General features: G+C 44.7%; 1 protein-coding gene across 8 annotated transcripts in view; it reads left to right on the top strand.

Moving 5' to 3' along the window:
• The window catches only part of LOC109410817 (disintegrin and metalloproteinase domain-containing protein 10), a 301,283-nt gene that overhangs the window by 31,647 nt on the left and 251,408 nt on the right, over positions 1-18,228 (top strand). For 5 of the 8 annotated variants that reach the window (XR_009997373.1, XR_009997371.1, XM_062849479.1 and 2 more), the window contains exons 2-3: positions 3,519-4,323; positions 17,296-18,133. Coding sequence is in view for 6 of the 8 variants with exons in the window: in XM_062849479.1 (XP_062705463.1) it covers positions 18,076-18,133 (58 nt within the window). In the remaining 2 variants the exon portion in view is untranslated. Of the gene's footprint in view, positions 1-3,131; positions 3,357-3,518; positions 4,328-17,295; positions 18,134-18,228 lie in introns of those variants that run through there. The other 3 variants (XM_062849475.1, XM_062849477.1, XM_062849478.1) reach the window with 3 other exon arrangements.

The following is an 18,228-nucleotide window of genomic DNA, read 5'->3' as shown; positions in this document are numbered from 1 at the left end:
CGTGACTAAATTAATTAGCTATTTCTCCTTTGTGTAACGAACATTTCGTCCATACATCGTTTTTGTGTAGGAATTCGTTTTCAATGACTAATTATCAAAAGTATGTCACGTTGATACTAAAAATCGCGTAGAGTTGCCAGCACGAATTAAAGCAAAGTTACCCATGATTAAGACGTCATGCCATCGTATTCTAATGTCTTTTGATTCAAGTATCAGAAATGGCGCAGATGATAAGGCTCGAGCCTGTGGATCAGAAGGTCCTAGGTTCAAACTCAAATGCATAATAAACTTTTTTTTCTTTCTTTGTAGCAGTTAGGATGATGAATCTGCCATGAGCCATGGCCCATGACTTACACGCAATTCTTCATTACACCAACAAAGCAAGCCATGAAAATGTTTGACACTTCTGAGGTCATTTTGACAGACGACACACATGCAGGAAAAAGACAGATGATATATTCTACTTTATCGACCTTGTTGCCGTCCTTTTCATGCTCATGTTGCATCTGTCAAAATGACCTGTGAATTGTCAGTCATTTTTAGGTTAGGTTCGTTGGTGTAATAAAGAATCTCCCAAATAATGATGATCGGGACCTGCCAATTAAGCCCATTCCAGGACTAGCTAGATATTTAGTTTACTTGTTGGCAAGAAACCGTGTCGACGAGATCAGCTGGACGAAATATTGGACATCTGTTTGATACCGATTAATTTAGCTAAAACAATTCAATACGATGATGGAACTGCTTCTGGATGCAAAATTTATCATACAACGGTGGAGATTACTTGCATCTGTCTAGCCACAAGCTACACAACTACATGATAAAGGGAAACTTCATTCTTACTATGCACTCTACGGTTTCAAAACAAGGCTATTCTTCATTGCACCAACAAAGCTGGCCATGGAAATGTTTGACATTTCTCAGTTCATTTTGACAGGCCACATTCATGCACGAAAAAGACGGATAATATATTCTACTTAATCGATCTTGTTGCCGTCTTTTTCATGCTCATGTTACATCTGTCAAAATGACCTGTGAATTGTCAGTCATTTTGAGGTTAGGTTCGTTGGTGTAATAAAGAATGATGCCAAATTGCAATAAGATGCAGAGTGTAGTCTCATCAACTTATAGCTAGATCGAGACGCAAAAAATCCTATTCCAGAGCTCGAACCTTGAATCTTCGAATCGGCAGTCTCATGCTCAACCATCTACACCAAATTGAAACTGATGCAGATGCGACAAAGAAATGTAATGACGTTTTAATCATGGGTAACTTTGTTTAATTTTGTGCTGGCAACTCTATGCGATTTTTAGTATCAACGTGACATACTTTTGATAATTAGTCAATGAAAACGAATTCCTACACTAAAATGATGTATGGACGAAATGTTCGTAACACATAGGTGCAATAGCTAATTAAATTAGTCACTTAAAACAATGTAAATTTACATGACTTTTACATGAAAAACCGTAATAATATTGGATTTTTTCGCGATTTTTTAACGAAAATTGTTGAATAACTTTGAAATAAGCAATTTAAACACCGTAGTGTCTTCGGCTAAGTTTTAGAGTATTGTTCCAACTATATTTTAACGGTGTTTTCTGTACCTTTTTGGTACAATTTTCTGGATATTGGAGTACATTTTCGTGAAAATGCTCGAAAAAACACAAAATCGATTTGATACACCTCTAAACCTTTATCAATATGGCTCAATTTTGGACTGAAGACTTGTTTTTGCAAGTGGATTCATAATTTGATGTGACACGGGTAGGTCAAAAAAAGTGAACAGGTCTACTTATCATATACTGAACCCTCGTCCTCTGACACCCTTCCTCATCCGTGCCAGCCAACCAACCGAATCCTTTCGTTGTGAAAGAAGCAAAACATATGACCGCTAGTTTATCTTTCCAGCAGCATTGCTAGGACCAACGAGCGACAGCATGCAAGTTATTACCCTCCACCACACACAGTTGCACTGCGCGTCAATATGGGTTTGGTTGATGTTTTGGCAGTTCAATTCCCTTCTGTGCGGGAATGTATGGGTGCTAGGATCCTTCCAGCAGCGGACGTTCGTTCTCTCCGCTCCGCTCGGAAATCGGGACATGCGCACTGGTCGGGGAATGGATAGTGGTATCGTCGCCGCCGAAACTTGGAACATGAATTTATTATATTAGATTTAGACGCAGCCTAACGGAAAAATAATTCTGATGATAATGTCCAAGTCGTCCGCAAACCCCACAAAATGTCTGTCTGTCTGTCTGTCTGTCTGTCTGTCTGTCTGTCTGTCTGTCTGTCTGTCTGTCTGTCTGTCTGTCTGTCTGTCTGTCTGTCTGTCTGTCTGTCTGTCTGTCTGTCTGTCTGTCTGTCTGTCTGTCTGTCTGTCTGTCTGTCTGTCTGTCTGTCTGTCTGTCTGTCTGTCTGTCTGTCTGTCTGTCTGTCTGTCTGTCTGTCTGTCTGTCTGTCTGTCTGTCTGTCTGTCTGTCTGTCTGTCTGTCTGTCTGTCTGTCTGTCTGTCTGTCTGTCTGTCTGTCTGTCTGTCTGTCTGTCTGTCTGTCTGTCTGTCTGTCTGTCTGTCTGTCTGTCTGTCTGTCTGTCTGTCTGTCTGTCTGTCTGTCTGTCTGTCTGTCTGTCTGTCTGTCTGTCTGTCTGTCTGTCTGTCTGTCTGTCTGTCTGTCTGTCTGTCTGTCTGTCTGTCTGTCTGTCTGTCTGTCTGTCTGTCTGTCTGTCTGTCTGTCTGTCTGTCTGTCTGTCTGTCTGTCTGTCTGTCTGTCTGTCTGTCTGTCTGTCTGTCTGTCTGTCTGTCTGTCTGTCTGTCTGTCTGTCTGTCTGTCTGTCTGTCTGTCTGTCTGTCTGTCTGTCTGTCTGTCTGTCTGTCTGTCTTTACTTGGTCCAATTGTGTGATTGTGGGCTATGCAATATCATATTTGATCTCTGTTTTTAAACTCATATTCTAGAATTATATTCGCCTTCAAATATCGTGACCACTTTCCCGACAGTCACGCCCACCGTGGATGGTGATCCTGCGTTCCCTATGCTCTCTTCTCGCGGAGAAACGCTGAGAACGCTGGGAACGTGCACGACACGGCCGATAACAAAGGAACGAACTCTACCCTCTTCTGTATAGAAGCAAATTTGTTGACGAACGCAGCTCGCGGACCCAATCGGGGTTTTTGGGTGAAAATTTTCGGACGGTTTTGGAATTTGAAGCTAGAGTTGGTGGTACTTTGTTTGTTAAAATGGAAATGAATAGTTTAAATCAGACTCTATTAGAGCTTTTTGAAAGACAGTGGAAAAGCATTTCAATTAGAAAACTTTAGTGAGTTAAAATAGTCAGCTGGTAGTTATTCTAGCCAAGGTAATGAAACAAATGAAAAAATACTGAATGTCATCACATCTCGTTTCAAATATAATAGATGAAAATTCCACAAAAACCTCACTATCCCAGAATTCAAGTGCGTAGTTGAAAGCCCCCAAGTACTAATTGTGTCTTTATTTTTCTCGAAAACCCCCCATTCAGGATCTCCACTGGAAGACGACATCCCACACAAAGTGCCCCGACAAAGCGTACTCAGTGTGACAGTGTATTGGTGGTGGGAGTTTTTTTATCAGATGAATCTGATCCTGGTGGTGCCTGCCGTTGTTGCGTTGTTGTCGTTGGGAGCGGAAGGATGCTGAGTCTTTGTTCGTCGTCGTCATCGTCGTAGACACGCGTTGGATGGGCGATTGAACGCCACGGTTAACTCGTCGGTAGTGTGAAGCTAGTGTACCCGGGTTGAGGGAAGAAAGGGTTTTTATTAAATTTGATTTGGAATATCTCACTGCCAAGCCGCCGAGCTGGCCCTCCAGAAGAAAGTGGAAGTGCATGCGTGTGTTGTTGAAGTGTTTGAATTTTTAGCTCTCCGAATGAAAGGAAAAGTGATCAAGTGTTTGCATCTCCTCCGAAAGTTAGCCTCGATTTGCCTATTCGCCAAGTGATAGCGATAGTGGTGTTTTGTTGGCAAAAATATTTCCTCGTTGCGAGTGGTGGATTGTTTGCAAAGAAAAGTTTGCGGAAAGCGAAAAGATAACTGCTGTCCAATCAATCCGCTTCAGTAGAGAACGAAGCACCAAACTCGGCAGACTTGGGGCGTACAGAAAAAAAAATCGCAATACATAAATAAAATCCATCATCTGGACTCGCCGCCACCGTTCAACAACCGCGAAGGGGGAGCTCTCAAATGCGCCGTGATTGAGTCGCAGCACGGATGCAATGGTGATAATTCATTCATTCGTTTGTCGTCGTTGTCGTCCGCGCCGCTGATGTGGTCCTTCAACCAGCTAGGGTAGGTATCCGAGATAAACTGGACACACAAATATGTATGTTTTTCTAGTTTTTATTTGTGCGATAATATGGTGCCTGAAGTAAATTTATCTCCCTTTTATATGTATGATCAAATTCTTACGTTTACTCAACGTTGAGCTAAATATATCTCAAGGCTACTTACTTACTTACATTCAATCCTGACACCACTGGTGGTGCAGAGGACCGAATTGAAAGATCTCCATCCTAGGCGGTTGTCCGCCATCGCCATGATCTGTGGCCAGGTCAAATTTCTGTAGACTTCGTTAATCTCCTTGTTGAGGCTGCGCCGCCATGAGCCTGTCGGTCTGCCACTGCTGCGATGTCCTGCTGGATTCCAATCTAACGCTTGTTTGCAGATTTCGTTCCGCCCTTGCGTAGAGTGTGGCCAAACCACCTCCACTTTTGCTCCCGAATTTCTGTCACTATCGACGTTTTATAACATCGACAATGGAGCTCTACGTTGGAGATCCAATTGAGAGGCCACCATGCACGAATCATATACCGCAAGCATCTATTGATGAAGACCTGCAGCCGTTGAGTGTTCTCCACTGATACACACCAAGTTTCACTGGCGTACAGCAGCACAAATTTCACATTCGAGTTGAAAATTCGGATTTTGGTGCGTCGGCTAATATGGTTGTTTTTCCATACATTTCTTAAACTCGCAAAAGCAGCCCTCGCCTTCTTTATCCATGCAACTATGTCGATCTTGATGCCGCCATCGGCCGTCATTCGGCTACCAAGATATTGGAACAACATTCTCCACTGATTCCTAAGCTACCGTAAGGCTGGAAGAATTGACCGTGTTTACCTCCAACGATTTGGTCTTATGGACCTGCCGTCGAGGAGCGATTGACAAGATCAACGAGCTTGCTCTGCATATCAGAGCGCCGTTGAGCTAGGAGAGCAACGTCATCAGCTAATTCGAAGTCCAAATCGTGAGTTGCTTTGGCTGCCCATTACCATGGAGCACCTGAATTCTTTCTCGCCTTCGTCGGCTAGGGAGTCTTCTCACGCTCTTGTGTCCCGTCTACATGAGTGTTTCACTCCCTTCTCGAGAGCCGAATAGTGCTGACGGGCTACGGCTTTGGCTCCTCGTGTTTTCGCTCGCTCTATCGCGGCTTTGGCGTTCCTTCGCTCCTCTATCTTCCTTCAGTTACCATCTGTGATCCACTGCTTTCTCCGGGTGCGTAGCTCACCCAAATTATTCTGGCCGGTGGCGGTGAAGGCGTTCTTGATGGCGCTCCATTGATCTTCTACGATTCCACCTTCTGGAATATTCGCAGAACGGTTCTCTGAAGGACTTTTTCACAGTGGCGTCTTCTAGTCGGCGTGTGTTGAACCGGCGCCCGATTTTCTCGATGGATTCTCGCAATGAGAAGACGGATCACGCAGATAAGGAGATGATGATAGGACGAAATATCGGCGCTAAGTTTGTTCCGCACACCCCCCTTCCGTTTGTCCTCTTCTTGTCGTTTTCTACCGATAAAGTCCTTTCTTTTTGGTTCCGTTACAGATATGGACAATTTGTCCCGGGAGCGGACCTGGTGTGATGGTTAGAGCACTTGACTATCACGCCGAGGACCTGGGATCGAATCCCACTCCCGACATACTCGGGAAGTAAAGCGTGGGTCCCGAGATGAACTAGCCTAGGGTTAAAAATCTCGTTAATACAGACAAAAAAAAAAAAAAAAAAAAAAAAAAAAAAAAAAAAAAAAAAAAAAAAAAAAAAAAAACAATTTGTCCCATCAATGTTTTAGTATAAGTTAGCAAATAATTTAGTTTTAAACCCATAAATCCCTCCTTCCCAATTTTATTTTTTTTTCTCAATCCTTAACCTCGAAACAGCCGCAAGTACTTCGGCTTCCCAAACTAACATAGCTTAAGGCAGTAATAAATTGTAAAATGTTAAATCATTGTAAAAAAACAAAAGATTTCGGCTCAGTTATGCTCATGTGGCGCCCGAGCCTTCCAAATAAACGAATAAGTAAAAAAAAAAAGTTTGTTCCGCACATCAAGAATGCTCCGTCTCCAATTTCGGCTGAAGCGCTGATGCAAATGTGGTTGTTTGGATATTCCTATCTCCTTCTGCAGTTCCTCGAATCGACCAGTGTCCAAGGATTTCGTGAAGAAGTCTGCTACTCGAAGAAAGTGATGTTTTATATCAATAAGCTTCACCACTAACTGACTTCCGGTCTTCGGTGTTGGTAGCCTAGACTGCATCCGCGAATCTCACCCATGGTCTTGCTTGATCGTCTCGCGTTAAGGTCAGGCAATGGTGCATTGTTACTCTTAGGTAACGCACGATTCGCTTGAGTGCCGTCTAGTGCTGATGTCCGGGCTGGGCTTGGAATCTTCCCAAGTATCCGACAGGAAAACAAATGTCCGGCTTCGTCGAAACCATAACGTAAATTAAACTTCCAAGAAGCTCTCGATAGGGTTCTTCTTTTACACCGGACATCTCCCGTTCCAATCGCAGCGCTTTCTCCATTGGAGTCCTTGTAGAGTTGCATCCCGACAAGCCAAACTTCTGGAACATCTTCTCTAAATTCGCTTCTTGAGACAACACCTTCCGTCCGTTGGTTCGATCATAACGTATTTTAATTCCAAGGAAGTGGTTGTGTTCTCCGCAGTCGGTATTCGAAAACATCTGACACAGCTCACGCTTCAGCTTCAGGATTGTTGCTAACTTCATTCCGGCAATGAGCAGGTCATCAACATAGAGAACGACGTAAATCGCGCCATTCCCCCTTTCGTCGGTACGGGTGTATAGACAGTAGTCATGCTTGGAGCGGACGTTGCTTGATTGCACTTCTCTTTCCAACACCGAAGGGATTGCTTCAATCCGTAGAGTGATTTCAACAGTCGGCACACCGATCTTGGTTTCGCATTGACGCCATCCGGAACTACCATGTATATCGTTTCCCTCAGGTCACCATGAAGGAACGCCGTCTTCACATCCATTTGGTGAATATGGAATCTTCGTTGAACACTGACGGCCAGAACCATTTGTATCGTCGTCAGCTTTGCAACGGGGACATGCGTTTCGTGGTAGTGAAATCCAGATTTTTGCAAGAATCCCTTGACGACCAGTCTTGCCTTCCACCGTACAGGATTTTTTCGTTGAATTCGATGTCACGGGCAAAGAAGATCTTCCTCGATGTTCTATCCGAGAGTCGATAGCCGTTGGGTACATAGCCGATCATCACCCGATCATCGGCCCGCAGACGTCCCAGTGTATCCGCTCCAGAAAACGTCCAGCTCTTTCACGAGTTCCACCGAAGTGTTCTCGGCATTGCATGCCGAGGACACAGGTATCCACAGGAATCCAACAGCATTGACCGATTCCTTTCGCCATATTGTACCGCACCAACGTGTTCATCATGGTCTGGCTAGCGTGACCCAACCGACGGTACCAGAGTTTTCCAACATCCATGGCGCAAAGGTTTGCTAAAGCACCTGCAACATCCAAGTCTAAATCGAGTACATACGAATTACCTCTGAGATTTGCTACTTCGATAACTAGCTCATCTTTATCATGATCGCTTGATGCTTTCCATCACGACTTGTGAAGAGAACGTCGATTCCACCTTTGGGACATTTTCCTCATGGATTGCAGGTTTTTTCTCAACTCGTGAACGAAGATTCCGTGCTTTATTTTGAAGCGCACACCTTCTTGGAAAAGCCCAGTAACTTCTCTTTCGTACGCCTACCTTGGCCACATCTATCATGAAGGATTGTTCGAGCTTCCTGACTGACTGCATACAGTCCACGTTGTTCACTAGATTGATCCGGAATAGACTACGAAGCTGGAGCTCGACTTCTTCCACTGCACTTGTGCCGGCATCTTGTTGATCATGTATGAAACCGATTTGTTTTGTTTATTTATTTATTTATTTATTTATTTATTTATTTATTTACACATAAAGTCAACAGATAAAATGTTTACCCCAATGACATAAAAAAAAACGAAAGATACATTATTACAACTAAATTTAACAGAAGATACGCTTAAAGCTACGCTTATTTACTAAACGTGACACATTAAAATCAAATACAAAATAACAAGTATTGAACAAACGGAACATACCACGAACCGGCTCATGTAGGCTGTAATTGGTGTTTGCAGGTGGAAGATTGAGAAACGGGTGAGATCTTAGACTACGGCGGCGTGTGTTTATATGCAGCATTCCTAGAAGATCAGGGCAGTCTATGTTGCCTTGCAGAAGATCTCCTACATAGCAGACTTTGGCCACATTGCGTCTAGCACTGAGAGGTTCCAAGTTAATAAGTTGACAGCGGCTTTCATAGCTAGGCAAAGTTAGCGGATTCCTCCACCTGAGATGGCGTAGCGCAAAACGAATGAATTTGCGCTGGACTCTTTCGATGCGGTTAATTTCATTGTTGTAGTAAGGAGCCCAGACTACTGCCGAGTATTCCAGGATGGGGCGTACAATTGAACAGTATAGCGACTTCAAGCAGTAGATGTCCTTAATTTTTTTGGCAAAGCGAAAGAGGAAGCCAAGCTGCGACGATGCCTTGGCGACGACGTAAGCGACATGGTCTTTAAATGTCAGTTTAGAGTCAAGCAGAACTCCGAGATCGTTGACTGTCTATTCGCGTTTCAACCGAACACCTTCCAAAGCGTAGTCGAAGTGGAGAATGGACTTCTTACGGCCGAATATGACAGAGCATTTAGATACATTTAGTGACATTCGATTTGATGAGCACCAAACAGCAAAGGTTTCAAGCTGGTGCTGCAGAAACACTGCATCGGGACGTTGCTTAATCGAGAAATACAGCTTCAGGTCGTCAGCATATGAAAGTTTCATGCATTTAATGATAATGTTGACGTCGTTCATATACAACAGGAAAAGAAACGGACCAAGATGACTGCCTTGGGGAACGCCGGACCATACTGTGAACGGCGAAGAGATGTGGTCACCAATTTTTACAGACATACTGTGTCCAGTTAGATAGGATCGAAACCACATGAGGAGGTTGTTGTTCATACCCAGTTTATAGAATTTGGCCAGAGCGATTTGGTGATTCATTATATCGAAGGCGGCAGAAAGGTCAGTATAGATGGCGTCTACTTGATGACCACTTTGAAACTGGCGTATCAGGTACGACGTGAAACACGTCAGATTAGAGGTCGTCGATCGTTTTGGAACAAATCCGTGTTGATCCTCAGAAATGTATTGTGCGTAACTTTGAACTAGTTGATGTAGAACGATCAACTCCAGTAACTTCGACGTAGCGCACAGTGAAGCAATACCTCTGTAGTTCGAGACAGTTCTTTTGCAGCCTTTCTTGAAAACGGGATAAACGTGCGACTCCTTCCAGCAATTCGGAAAAACGCCGGTTGTCATGGAAAGGTTGAAAACCGTTGTAAGAGGCGCGGCAATAGAATTCAAACAACGTTTAATGACAAGCGACGGGATGCCGTCCGGTCCACATCCAGTTGAGGACTTCAAATCTTTGGCGGCAGCAATAACGACATCGTTGGTGATAGTGAACTGCACTCCAGATGCAGGAAAGCTGGGAACATTCCGTGTGGCTTCGGTGACATCCTGTGGGTCAAGTTGCTCATTGACGAAGACGCTGCTGAATTGTGAACGGAACAAGTCGATTATAGCGGTTGTTGTATAAGCTTCATGGAATCCATCAGTCATCGTAGTCGGCAAACCAGATTCTTTACGTTGGTCGTTGACAAGCCGCCAAAAACTCTTGGGATTAGTTTTCAGGCGGCTTTGTAATCGGCTTAAATGGGCGCTGTAGAGACTATCGTTGAGGTGCTTGTATGCGGCATTCGCTTCCAAATAACTCGCTCTCGTGGTGTCGGTACGGTACTTACTGTGACGCCTCAGAGCTGCCTGTTTTGCTCTTTTGAGATTTTTGAGGGCGGCATTTGACCAAGCCGGCTTAGTCGGTTCCCGCTTCGAAATGACTGGAACAAACTGGTCGATTGCATAGAGCAATACTCCGGAGAGAGTCGAAGCAGCAAGGTTCGCGTCGGATCCGCTAAGAATCTCGTCCCAGTTCACGCGCTCCAGGGAATCATTCATTTCACCGAAATTAGCCCGACTGAAATCATAGGAGACACTTTCTGACGTATCGTGAAAGGTACGAGACGGACTCGCTTCCAGACACATTAGCAGAGGCGGGTGATGTCTACACATTTTTACAAGCGGAGCAGGAGCATGCATAACCGAGCAGTTTACTCCTAGTTCCTCGCTCACAAAGAACAGATCAAGTGAGCGGTTATTTTCATTTTTAACTCCAATCCAACCATCTGTCTGAGCCCAGCGGTGCTGTAGGCATCAAGCAGCTCGCGCGAAGTTTGACCCATCGAGGAGCGAGTAGTGCACGGAAAGAAGAAACCAAAAGAACTACACTGCCAAGCAATGGAACTCAAGTTGAAATCTCCGAGTTTGACAACATTGTCCTTAAGTTATATGTGTCTCAATCACGTCTGCATCATTGATTCGGTCGGGGGGAATGTAAACGACGCAAACAAAAATGGTCGCGTCATCGGTCGAAATTGCGACCCATAATTGCTCTACCGATGCACAGTCCGGGGGACTTACCAAGCGGGATTTGAACCTGGAACGCACTGCCAATAGAACACCGCCTCCGGTGGTCTTGTTGCTGTTTAATGGTGACCGGTCATGTCGATAAACGGAAAACGAATTGTCGAACAGCTGGTTAGACGATGTGCCCTCGTTCAGCCAGGTCTCAGTGAAGGCATAAGCATCGTAGCACCCGTCGCTAAGGGCCAGCTGGTATTCGGCGATGGATGTGTTGATTTCACCAACATTTTGGTAGTACATGAGGATGTTTGAAGCGGTCTGTGCTGTATCGTCCCCACGAGGTACGGACCTAGGAGGCGAATATTCATCAGGGCGGGAATTGACGCTACGAGTGGTATACATGCCTTGGATGGCAGCTTGGAAGACCCCATCGCCAGCACTAGACTCAGGGCCGGGACGACTTGGATGGCAGGAACGAGTTGTTAGAGGCAGGTGATAGGTCGTCGTAGAACCAGAAGGAGCGACTGAGCTAGGCGGATCCGGGGCTTCCATGCTACTTGATGTCGGGCGTCCCGGGTTGAGTAACGATGGCCTTGAAAAGTTGTGCGAAGATGGTGCGCCGATAAGCGCTGGACTGGTTGATGATGACACAATACGGGAGGAAGTGCTTGCTTCCAATAGCAGCGTTGATCTTACCTTCTGGCTTCTTGACGCGACAATCCTTCTGCATGTGGCCTTGTTAGCGGCAACGATGGCACTTGTGCTTGATTGACCGCCCGAGGATGCTACTCCAGTATCTCCAGACCAGCTACGCACACAAGGAATCAACGAGATATCTGCCGGGAACTACCAGGCATCTTCAGTGTGTGAGCGTTGGTGATCTTCTATTCTTAGGCGACAATGTCGCCTGCCACGTCAGGTTGCAGGTCAATGTGGGGAAGGAGAAGAAAGTGATTATTGCAATTGTTTGTAACCACAGCAGACCGAATATACCTCTGCGTTTGCATAAATTTATGCGGCTATCGGGTTGATGGCGATATGGTTGGCACAAGGGTTGGCAGAAGTTTCACTCATTTGTGTGTGGATGGAGATGCGTAAGGAGATAGATTTGTGTGATTATTATTAGAAGCTAGGCGTTATCTGATAGATTAACACTGAATAAAAAAATAGAAAGTCATGAAATAATGCAACTGGGCACTTCTTGACATCATGACTATGATTCATATCCTGACGCGGAGGACGTTCACATGGAAAAAGTTCTGATTGCCAAGAGCGTTTTGCTAAGGTTATTCCCATTTCCATAAATAAAGTGTTATGATACTGAGTTATTGAACGTTATCGTAATGGATCTATGACACTGAGTCATGAAACCATAGCGGAAATGCCGAAAATCATAAACCAAAATATACGAATTGGGGCACTTGAAGCGTTACGTTTGTTTATTTTTACGCCTCAGTTGAAGTTACATAAAAAAGTTTTGAAAGTGTAATTATGATTAAGTTGCTGTTCAATCCCAATCCGAATCCCTGTTTCCCTTTCTACCGTACCGTGTCATATCCAATACAGTCCAGTACTTCACCTAACATTTCTTGTGTTGATTCCTTAACAGCCTTTCTGTAACATTTACGTTATTATTTTGACTACCACTTGTAATCTTCCTCAAAATGTCAGTTACCCACTAGTGGTAGTCGAAATACTCGTATCTGTCAAAGGATATGCATAAGAGAGAAGAGGTACAACATTGATTACACTCATTCAGAGACTTTTTAATTGTTTTAAATTACCTTCTCATCGGGATTTTATATATTTTTTCATAACGCTCTTATTATGTTGAACACTGCATTTCACAAACTGTTAGCATCACTACCAGATTTTTTTTTAATTTTAGCGACGTTCCAGACACAGAGATATTCAAAATTGTCTCAGGGGTTTCAAGGGTGTTTCAGGTGTGTTCTAGGGGATATCAGGGAGTTTAATGGGGCTTCCAATATTATATCAGTTACAAACCATGGGGTTTGCAGGAAGTTTCAGGAGCATCACAGGGGTATTCCTGTGTTTCAGGAGCGTTCTTGAGGTTTTTTAGGGTCATTCAAGGGGATTTCAGGGATGATCCATTGCGTAGCAGGATACTTCATGGAAATTTCAGGGTTTTCAAGGGATCCCAGAGGCATTCCCTTGGATTTCAGCGACGTTCCAGGGTTTTAGGTGAGTTCCAAGGGGTTTTTAGTGTGTTTCAGGGGGTTTCATAGGTGCTCCAGGGGTTCCATGGCTATTCCAGAGGATGTTAGGAACATTCCAGGGAGCTTCAGTTTCAGTGGCATTCCGGAGGGTTTCAGGGGCGTTCCAGCGGTTTTCAAGGGGCTTCAGGGATATTTCAGGTTGTTTCAGGGGCGTTCCAGTAGCATTCATGTTTATTTTAGGAGCGTGCCAAGGGTGTTTCAGGGTTTCCAGGGTATTCTAAGAGTGTACCAGAAGATCTCAGGGAGTTTCAGACGGGTCAAGAACGTCCCAAAGGGTTTCAAGCGCTTTCAGAAGAGCTCAGGGAGTTGAAGGGGCGTTTCAGGGAACGTTAGGAGTTTCAGAATCGTTATATGTTACAGGGCGTTCCAGTGGGTTTCAGTAAGTTTTAAAGGCACTTTCGGGAGTTTCAGAGAACTTCAGGGAGTGTCAGAAAGTTTTCAAGAGGATTCAGACAGGTTCCATTTGGTTCACGGAGTTTTTTTTTTGGGCATTTCAGGGCTATTCCAGTGTGCTTCAGAGAGTTTCAGGGTAGTTTTCAGAAGGTTTCCGGCGTACACTGGAACCTCTTTTTAACCCTAAAAGGGATACCTGCGGTCCATTGGACCCCAGGCGCCTTTCAGAGCTCGGCTTTGATGGAACACACTCAGCGAGGTGACGAAACTGAGGCCATGAAGGTATCCCTTTTAGGGTTAAGCACATGGATGGGACAGCATAAATCAAAAATGTGCATAAATTGTCTCCAGTTAGCCTTGTGGTTAAGACTATGGATCGCCAATCCGGAGACGGCGGGTTCGATTCCCGTTCCGGTCGAGAAAATTTCCTCGACTCCCTGGGCATAGTGTATCATTGTACTTGCCGCACAATATACAAATTCATGCAATGACAGCAGAGATGGAATCCTCCTCAGAGCAAAACAAGAGAACAAAAAATCTGCACCACGCTCCCGCATCCAATGCCAGAGCGGCTTCTCTCGGTTTCGTTTACCTTCCTGCTTGCAGCTTGTGACACCGAAACATGTGCGGATTTGTTTGCACAAAAAAGTGCGTTTGCTCAAAATTGAGGCACTTTGTGCACCGGGTGTTAACATAAATATGCTTGTGTTCATAAATGAATAAATAACACGCGTACAAGTATTTATCTACGCAATTGTGTCATGCAATACGAACGGAACGATCAATACCGCGCAAAACGCCGGTGAAATTGTCGAACAACTTTGCGGGAGCCTCAAAAATGATGAACAAAAATGTTTCTCTTTGTGCTGATTTTTGTGGTTCGACGTTTCTCTTTATTTTCGCATGCTTCCACCTTGCGCTTCGCTCTCGCACAAACGATAGCGGTGGGAGCGTACAGAGATAAAGAGAACAAAAACATGCGTTTGAGGCACATTGCGGGAGCAAATGACAAGCCTGAATGACAGGCAAAGAAAGCCCTTCAATTAATAACTGGGGAAGTGCTCAAAGAACACTAAGTTGAAGCGAGGCAGGCCAAGTCCCAGTGGGGACGTCGAGCCATAAAAAAGAAAAGAAAGAAGAAGCATAAATTAAAAATGTGCTTAAATTAAAAAAGGCGTAAAAAGAGGGAAATTTATGCATAAATAAGGTTTGGGCTTTAATAAGGGAATCTAGTTCGCGACAACAGGTCTTTCTCCTGGGCATTTGAGGTGGGGCTAAGGGGGTTTCCAGAAAGTTCCCAGACAACCCAAAAAAGGGATTACAAGGGGCTCCAAGGGCGTTTTAAGGGGCTGTTTCAGGGGATTTGAGGAGCCTTTTAAGGGCTATCTGTCAAGATTTGTTGGCGTTTTAATGGGATTACGGGAAATTCATGGGCATTTCAATAGTATTAAGGGGGTTCAGGGACGTTTCAAGGGGCTTTTAGGGCTATTCAAGGGATTTCTGGAGCCTAAGTCATTTCAGAGTAATTTAAGAGTTTCAGGTACATTTTAAGGGCGTTCCTAGAGGTTTTAGGGGCGTTTCATAGCATTTTATGAGCGTTTCAAGGAGTTTTCAGGTGCGTTTTAGGGGGTTTATGAAACCTATTAAGGACAGACTTGTTAGAATCCCAAAATGGCTGTACTTAAAGGCATCCAAAGGGTTTCAGAGGCATTTCAAATTGATTATGATTATTTCAATTGCGTTTCAATGAGATTACGCAGGTTTCAGAGGTGTTTCGATGCATTTTAGGTCAGGGTTGTATCAAGGGGTTTCAAGAACACCTTTAAATCAAAGAGTATTTCAGGGGTGTTCCGAAAGCTATGTGATGGGGTTTCTAAAATTTTTCTGAAACTTCCTGAAATGCCTCCGAAACCCCCGTAAACTCCTCCGTAACGCCTCTTAATGAGCATGAGCATGAGCTTTGGTGACCGTACACTTCGTAGTTGCTACTCCGACTCCGTGATTGACCAGAGCTAGCGGAATTGCACAGAGAACCAATAGATAGGCTTGGGATTAGCACAATATCATCAATGTACACGTTTCGAGAATTCAAACTTTATTGGGTCAATAACGGCGCCGGCCACGTCCTTACGACTCCTCCGTAAACGCCTCTTAATCTCGCCAAAATGCTCTGAAACTTCCTGGAACGCCTCTAAAATCCCCCTTTATACCCCCTCGAACTCCATATAACGAACCTGAGAGGCTCCGAAACCCCCGAAAACTACTCCATAATGCCTCTTAATCTCACCTAAATGCTCTGAAACTTCCTGGAACGCCTCTCAAATCCCCCTTAAACCCCTTTGAACCCCCGAAAACCTCTCTGTTGGCGCGTTAACCGTGGCCAACTCCGGTCGGGTCGGGTGGACTGTATATCGTGAGGTTGGAAAGGAATACAAAACACCACACTGACTTTTTTCTGCTGATCACAATAAACTACACTTTATTTTCTCTTTACTATTTACTTTTTACACTACTGTTCACTACGAGTCACTTTACATTTGTACTTTTCACTTTTGGATCACTATTCACTCGAGTTATATTCGCGGCGGTTGAAACAATACTGAACTCTTGCGGCGGACCAGTCGCGTATTTATACGCGCATCTTCGAAGTCTAGAACATTCCCGCAATATAGCAGCACGTGTTCCAGACGCGGGAGGAAACTTCTCGAATTAGCGCAGGCTGAACTCACCACACTACTGTGGTGAGTTTCGCGTAAGTTACCACACTGGTGACGATGCCGATAGTGGAAGCCTCTCACTGCCACTCACAGGTGACACTCACGGTTGCGGTGGGAACTCACGGTCACAGTGGCGTTGGCAGGGTGGGTCGTCTCGGGAGTTGCATTCTGGTGAGTGCGGTGTATTGGCGGACGAAAATAGCATGAAGATGGTTAGAAAAGACAGCGTTTCTTGCAACATGGCGCGATGTGCGGTATCGGCGTCGGGCGTTCTATTCAATTTAAGTCGCACTCGCTTGCGGTACGTTCCGTACGGAACACTCTCTGAGATCTCCTGGTACCCTGCTGAAACCCCTTGGGATCCCCTGAAACGCCCCTGTAACCTTCCTCCGCTCTCTCCCTTAAACACCCCCTGCCACCGTTGCAATAGTTTCCGTCATTATTAAATGTTCTTACGCACATATTCTGAGTAGCTTTTCCTCTTTCTATGCAGGGCATAAAAAAGGTCTCTCTCTCTCTTCTTGACGTAACGTCCTCATTGGGACAAAGCCTGCTTCTCAGCTTAGTGTTCTATGAGCACTTCCACAGTTATTAACTGACAGCTTCCTCTGCCAATGACCATTTTGCATGCATATATCGTGTGGCAGGCACGAAGATACTCTATGCCCAAGGAAGTCAAGGAAATAAGAAGGTGCATAAATTAAAAGTGCATAAAAAGAGGTGTTAGTGTACAGGTGCGTTCCGAAACCTCCTGAAACCATCTGAAACATCTTCAAACTCTCCTGTTTGTTTTATATTTATCTTGCACGTGATATGATTAAACCACATCGTCATCTCTTGATTCTTGTTGTCATTTTTGTCATAGCATCTTCAAATTGTACTATTTAAACTTATGTAGTGAGTGCTCAGTGCTGAAGTGATTTATGTATGATATGGTAGGAATAATGACATGCGTTTAAAAAAATATGATTCTTTTACTACAAAACTTTTTAAAACTATGAATAAACATTTCCGTTCAACCAAATTCTATCGAATACTAATCGTAACACTACCTTCGGTATCATTCCAGCATAGAAAATTGTGATTCACCACAACCCCATCGAAGCTCTCTGCCCCGGAACATGGAGCTGCTGTTGTTGTGTTAACGACGACAACGAGACTGGATGTGGTTCCGCCCGGCGACGACGATGATGATGGTGCCGCTATGACAAAAACCAGGACGACGATGCTGATGATGGTGACCAGAAATTCAAACCGTATTCGACGAGTGGGCTCAAAAATTTGGTGAACCAACGAGTGTCGAAAAAAAAAAACAACTGTATACCACTCCACGTTTGGAAGAAGAAAACTGCTTGGAAGCGCAGAAGAATAAGTGCGATCACGTTCTACTCGCGGCTAGGGGGAAAAGGTCTTGCCCCGAAATTTACCCAGCTTCGTCGGCGGAGTGTATCCATTCGCGAGAAGAGCCAATTAAGTTCGGATACAATACAGTGTGCCAACGCCGCGTGTGGTAGCGAGAGCAGTGTTGGGGGAGCTGCGCTAGGGTCGCGAATAAAAAGTGAAGTGAAGTGCATGCAGCTTCGAGTGCTGTGGCTGGGGTTGTTTATTATTTCATGTTCGATTGCTTCTCGGTGCGCGGCGGCGGAGAGCGCGAAAAAAGAAGAATTCAGACCACCAGTAGCGTAGAAGCAAGCAAACTAACGGCGGCCGTTGGTTCTGTTTTTGGCTGATTGGTGGCGCTGATCGGCGGAGCAGAAGAAGAAAAGGCAGAAGCAAGGAGAGTCGGGAGGAGCCGTCGTGTCTCGTCGGCAAAGGCCAGTGCTGCTGGCGCGGTGGAGGTGTTTGGAAAATGTTTCTAAAATGTGGATTAATCGTTTTCACTCTTCTCGTCATCGACATCGAAAGTGGTAAGTTTGGTTCGCTTATTTTCGTAGGAATAACGCCGTTGTTGCTGCCAGACGAAATTCGGAAAGCGCGAGCATTTATCGGCGCGGATTCGATA

This window comes from Aedes albopictus, chromosome 2, assembly GCF_035046485.1.
Source record: "Aedes albopictus strain Foshan chromosome 2, AalbF5, whole genome shotgun sequence".
NCBI classification, from domain to species: domain Eukaryota; kingdom Metazoa; phylum Arthropoda; class Insecta; order Diptera; family Culicidae; genus Aedes; species Aedes albopictus.
This window is presented reverse-complemented; position numbering and strand designations above follow the sequence as displayed.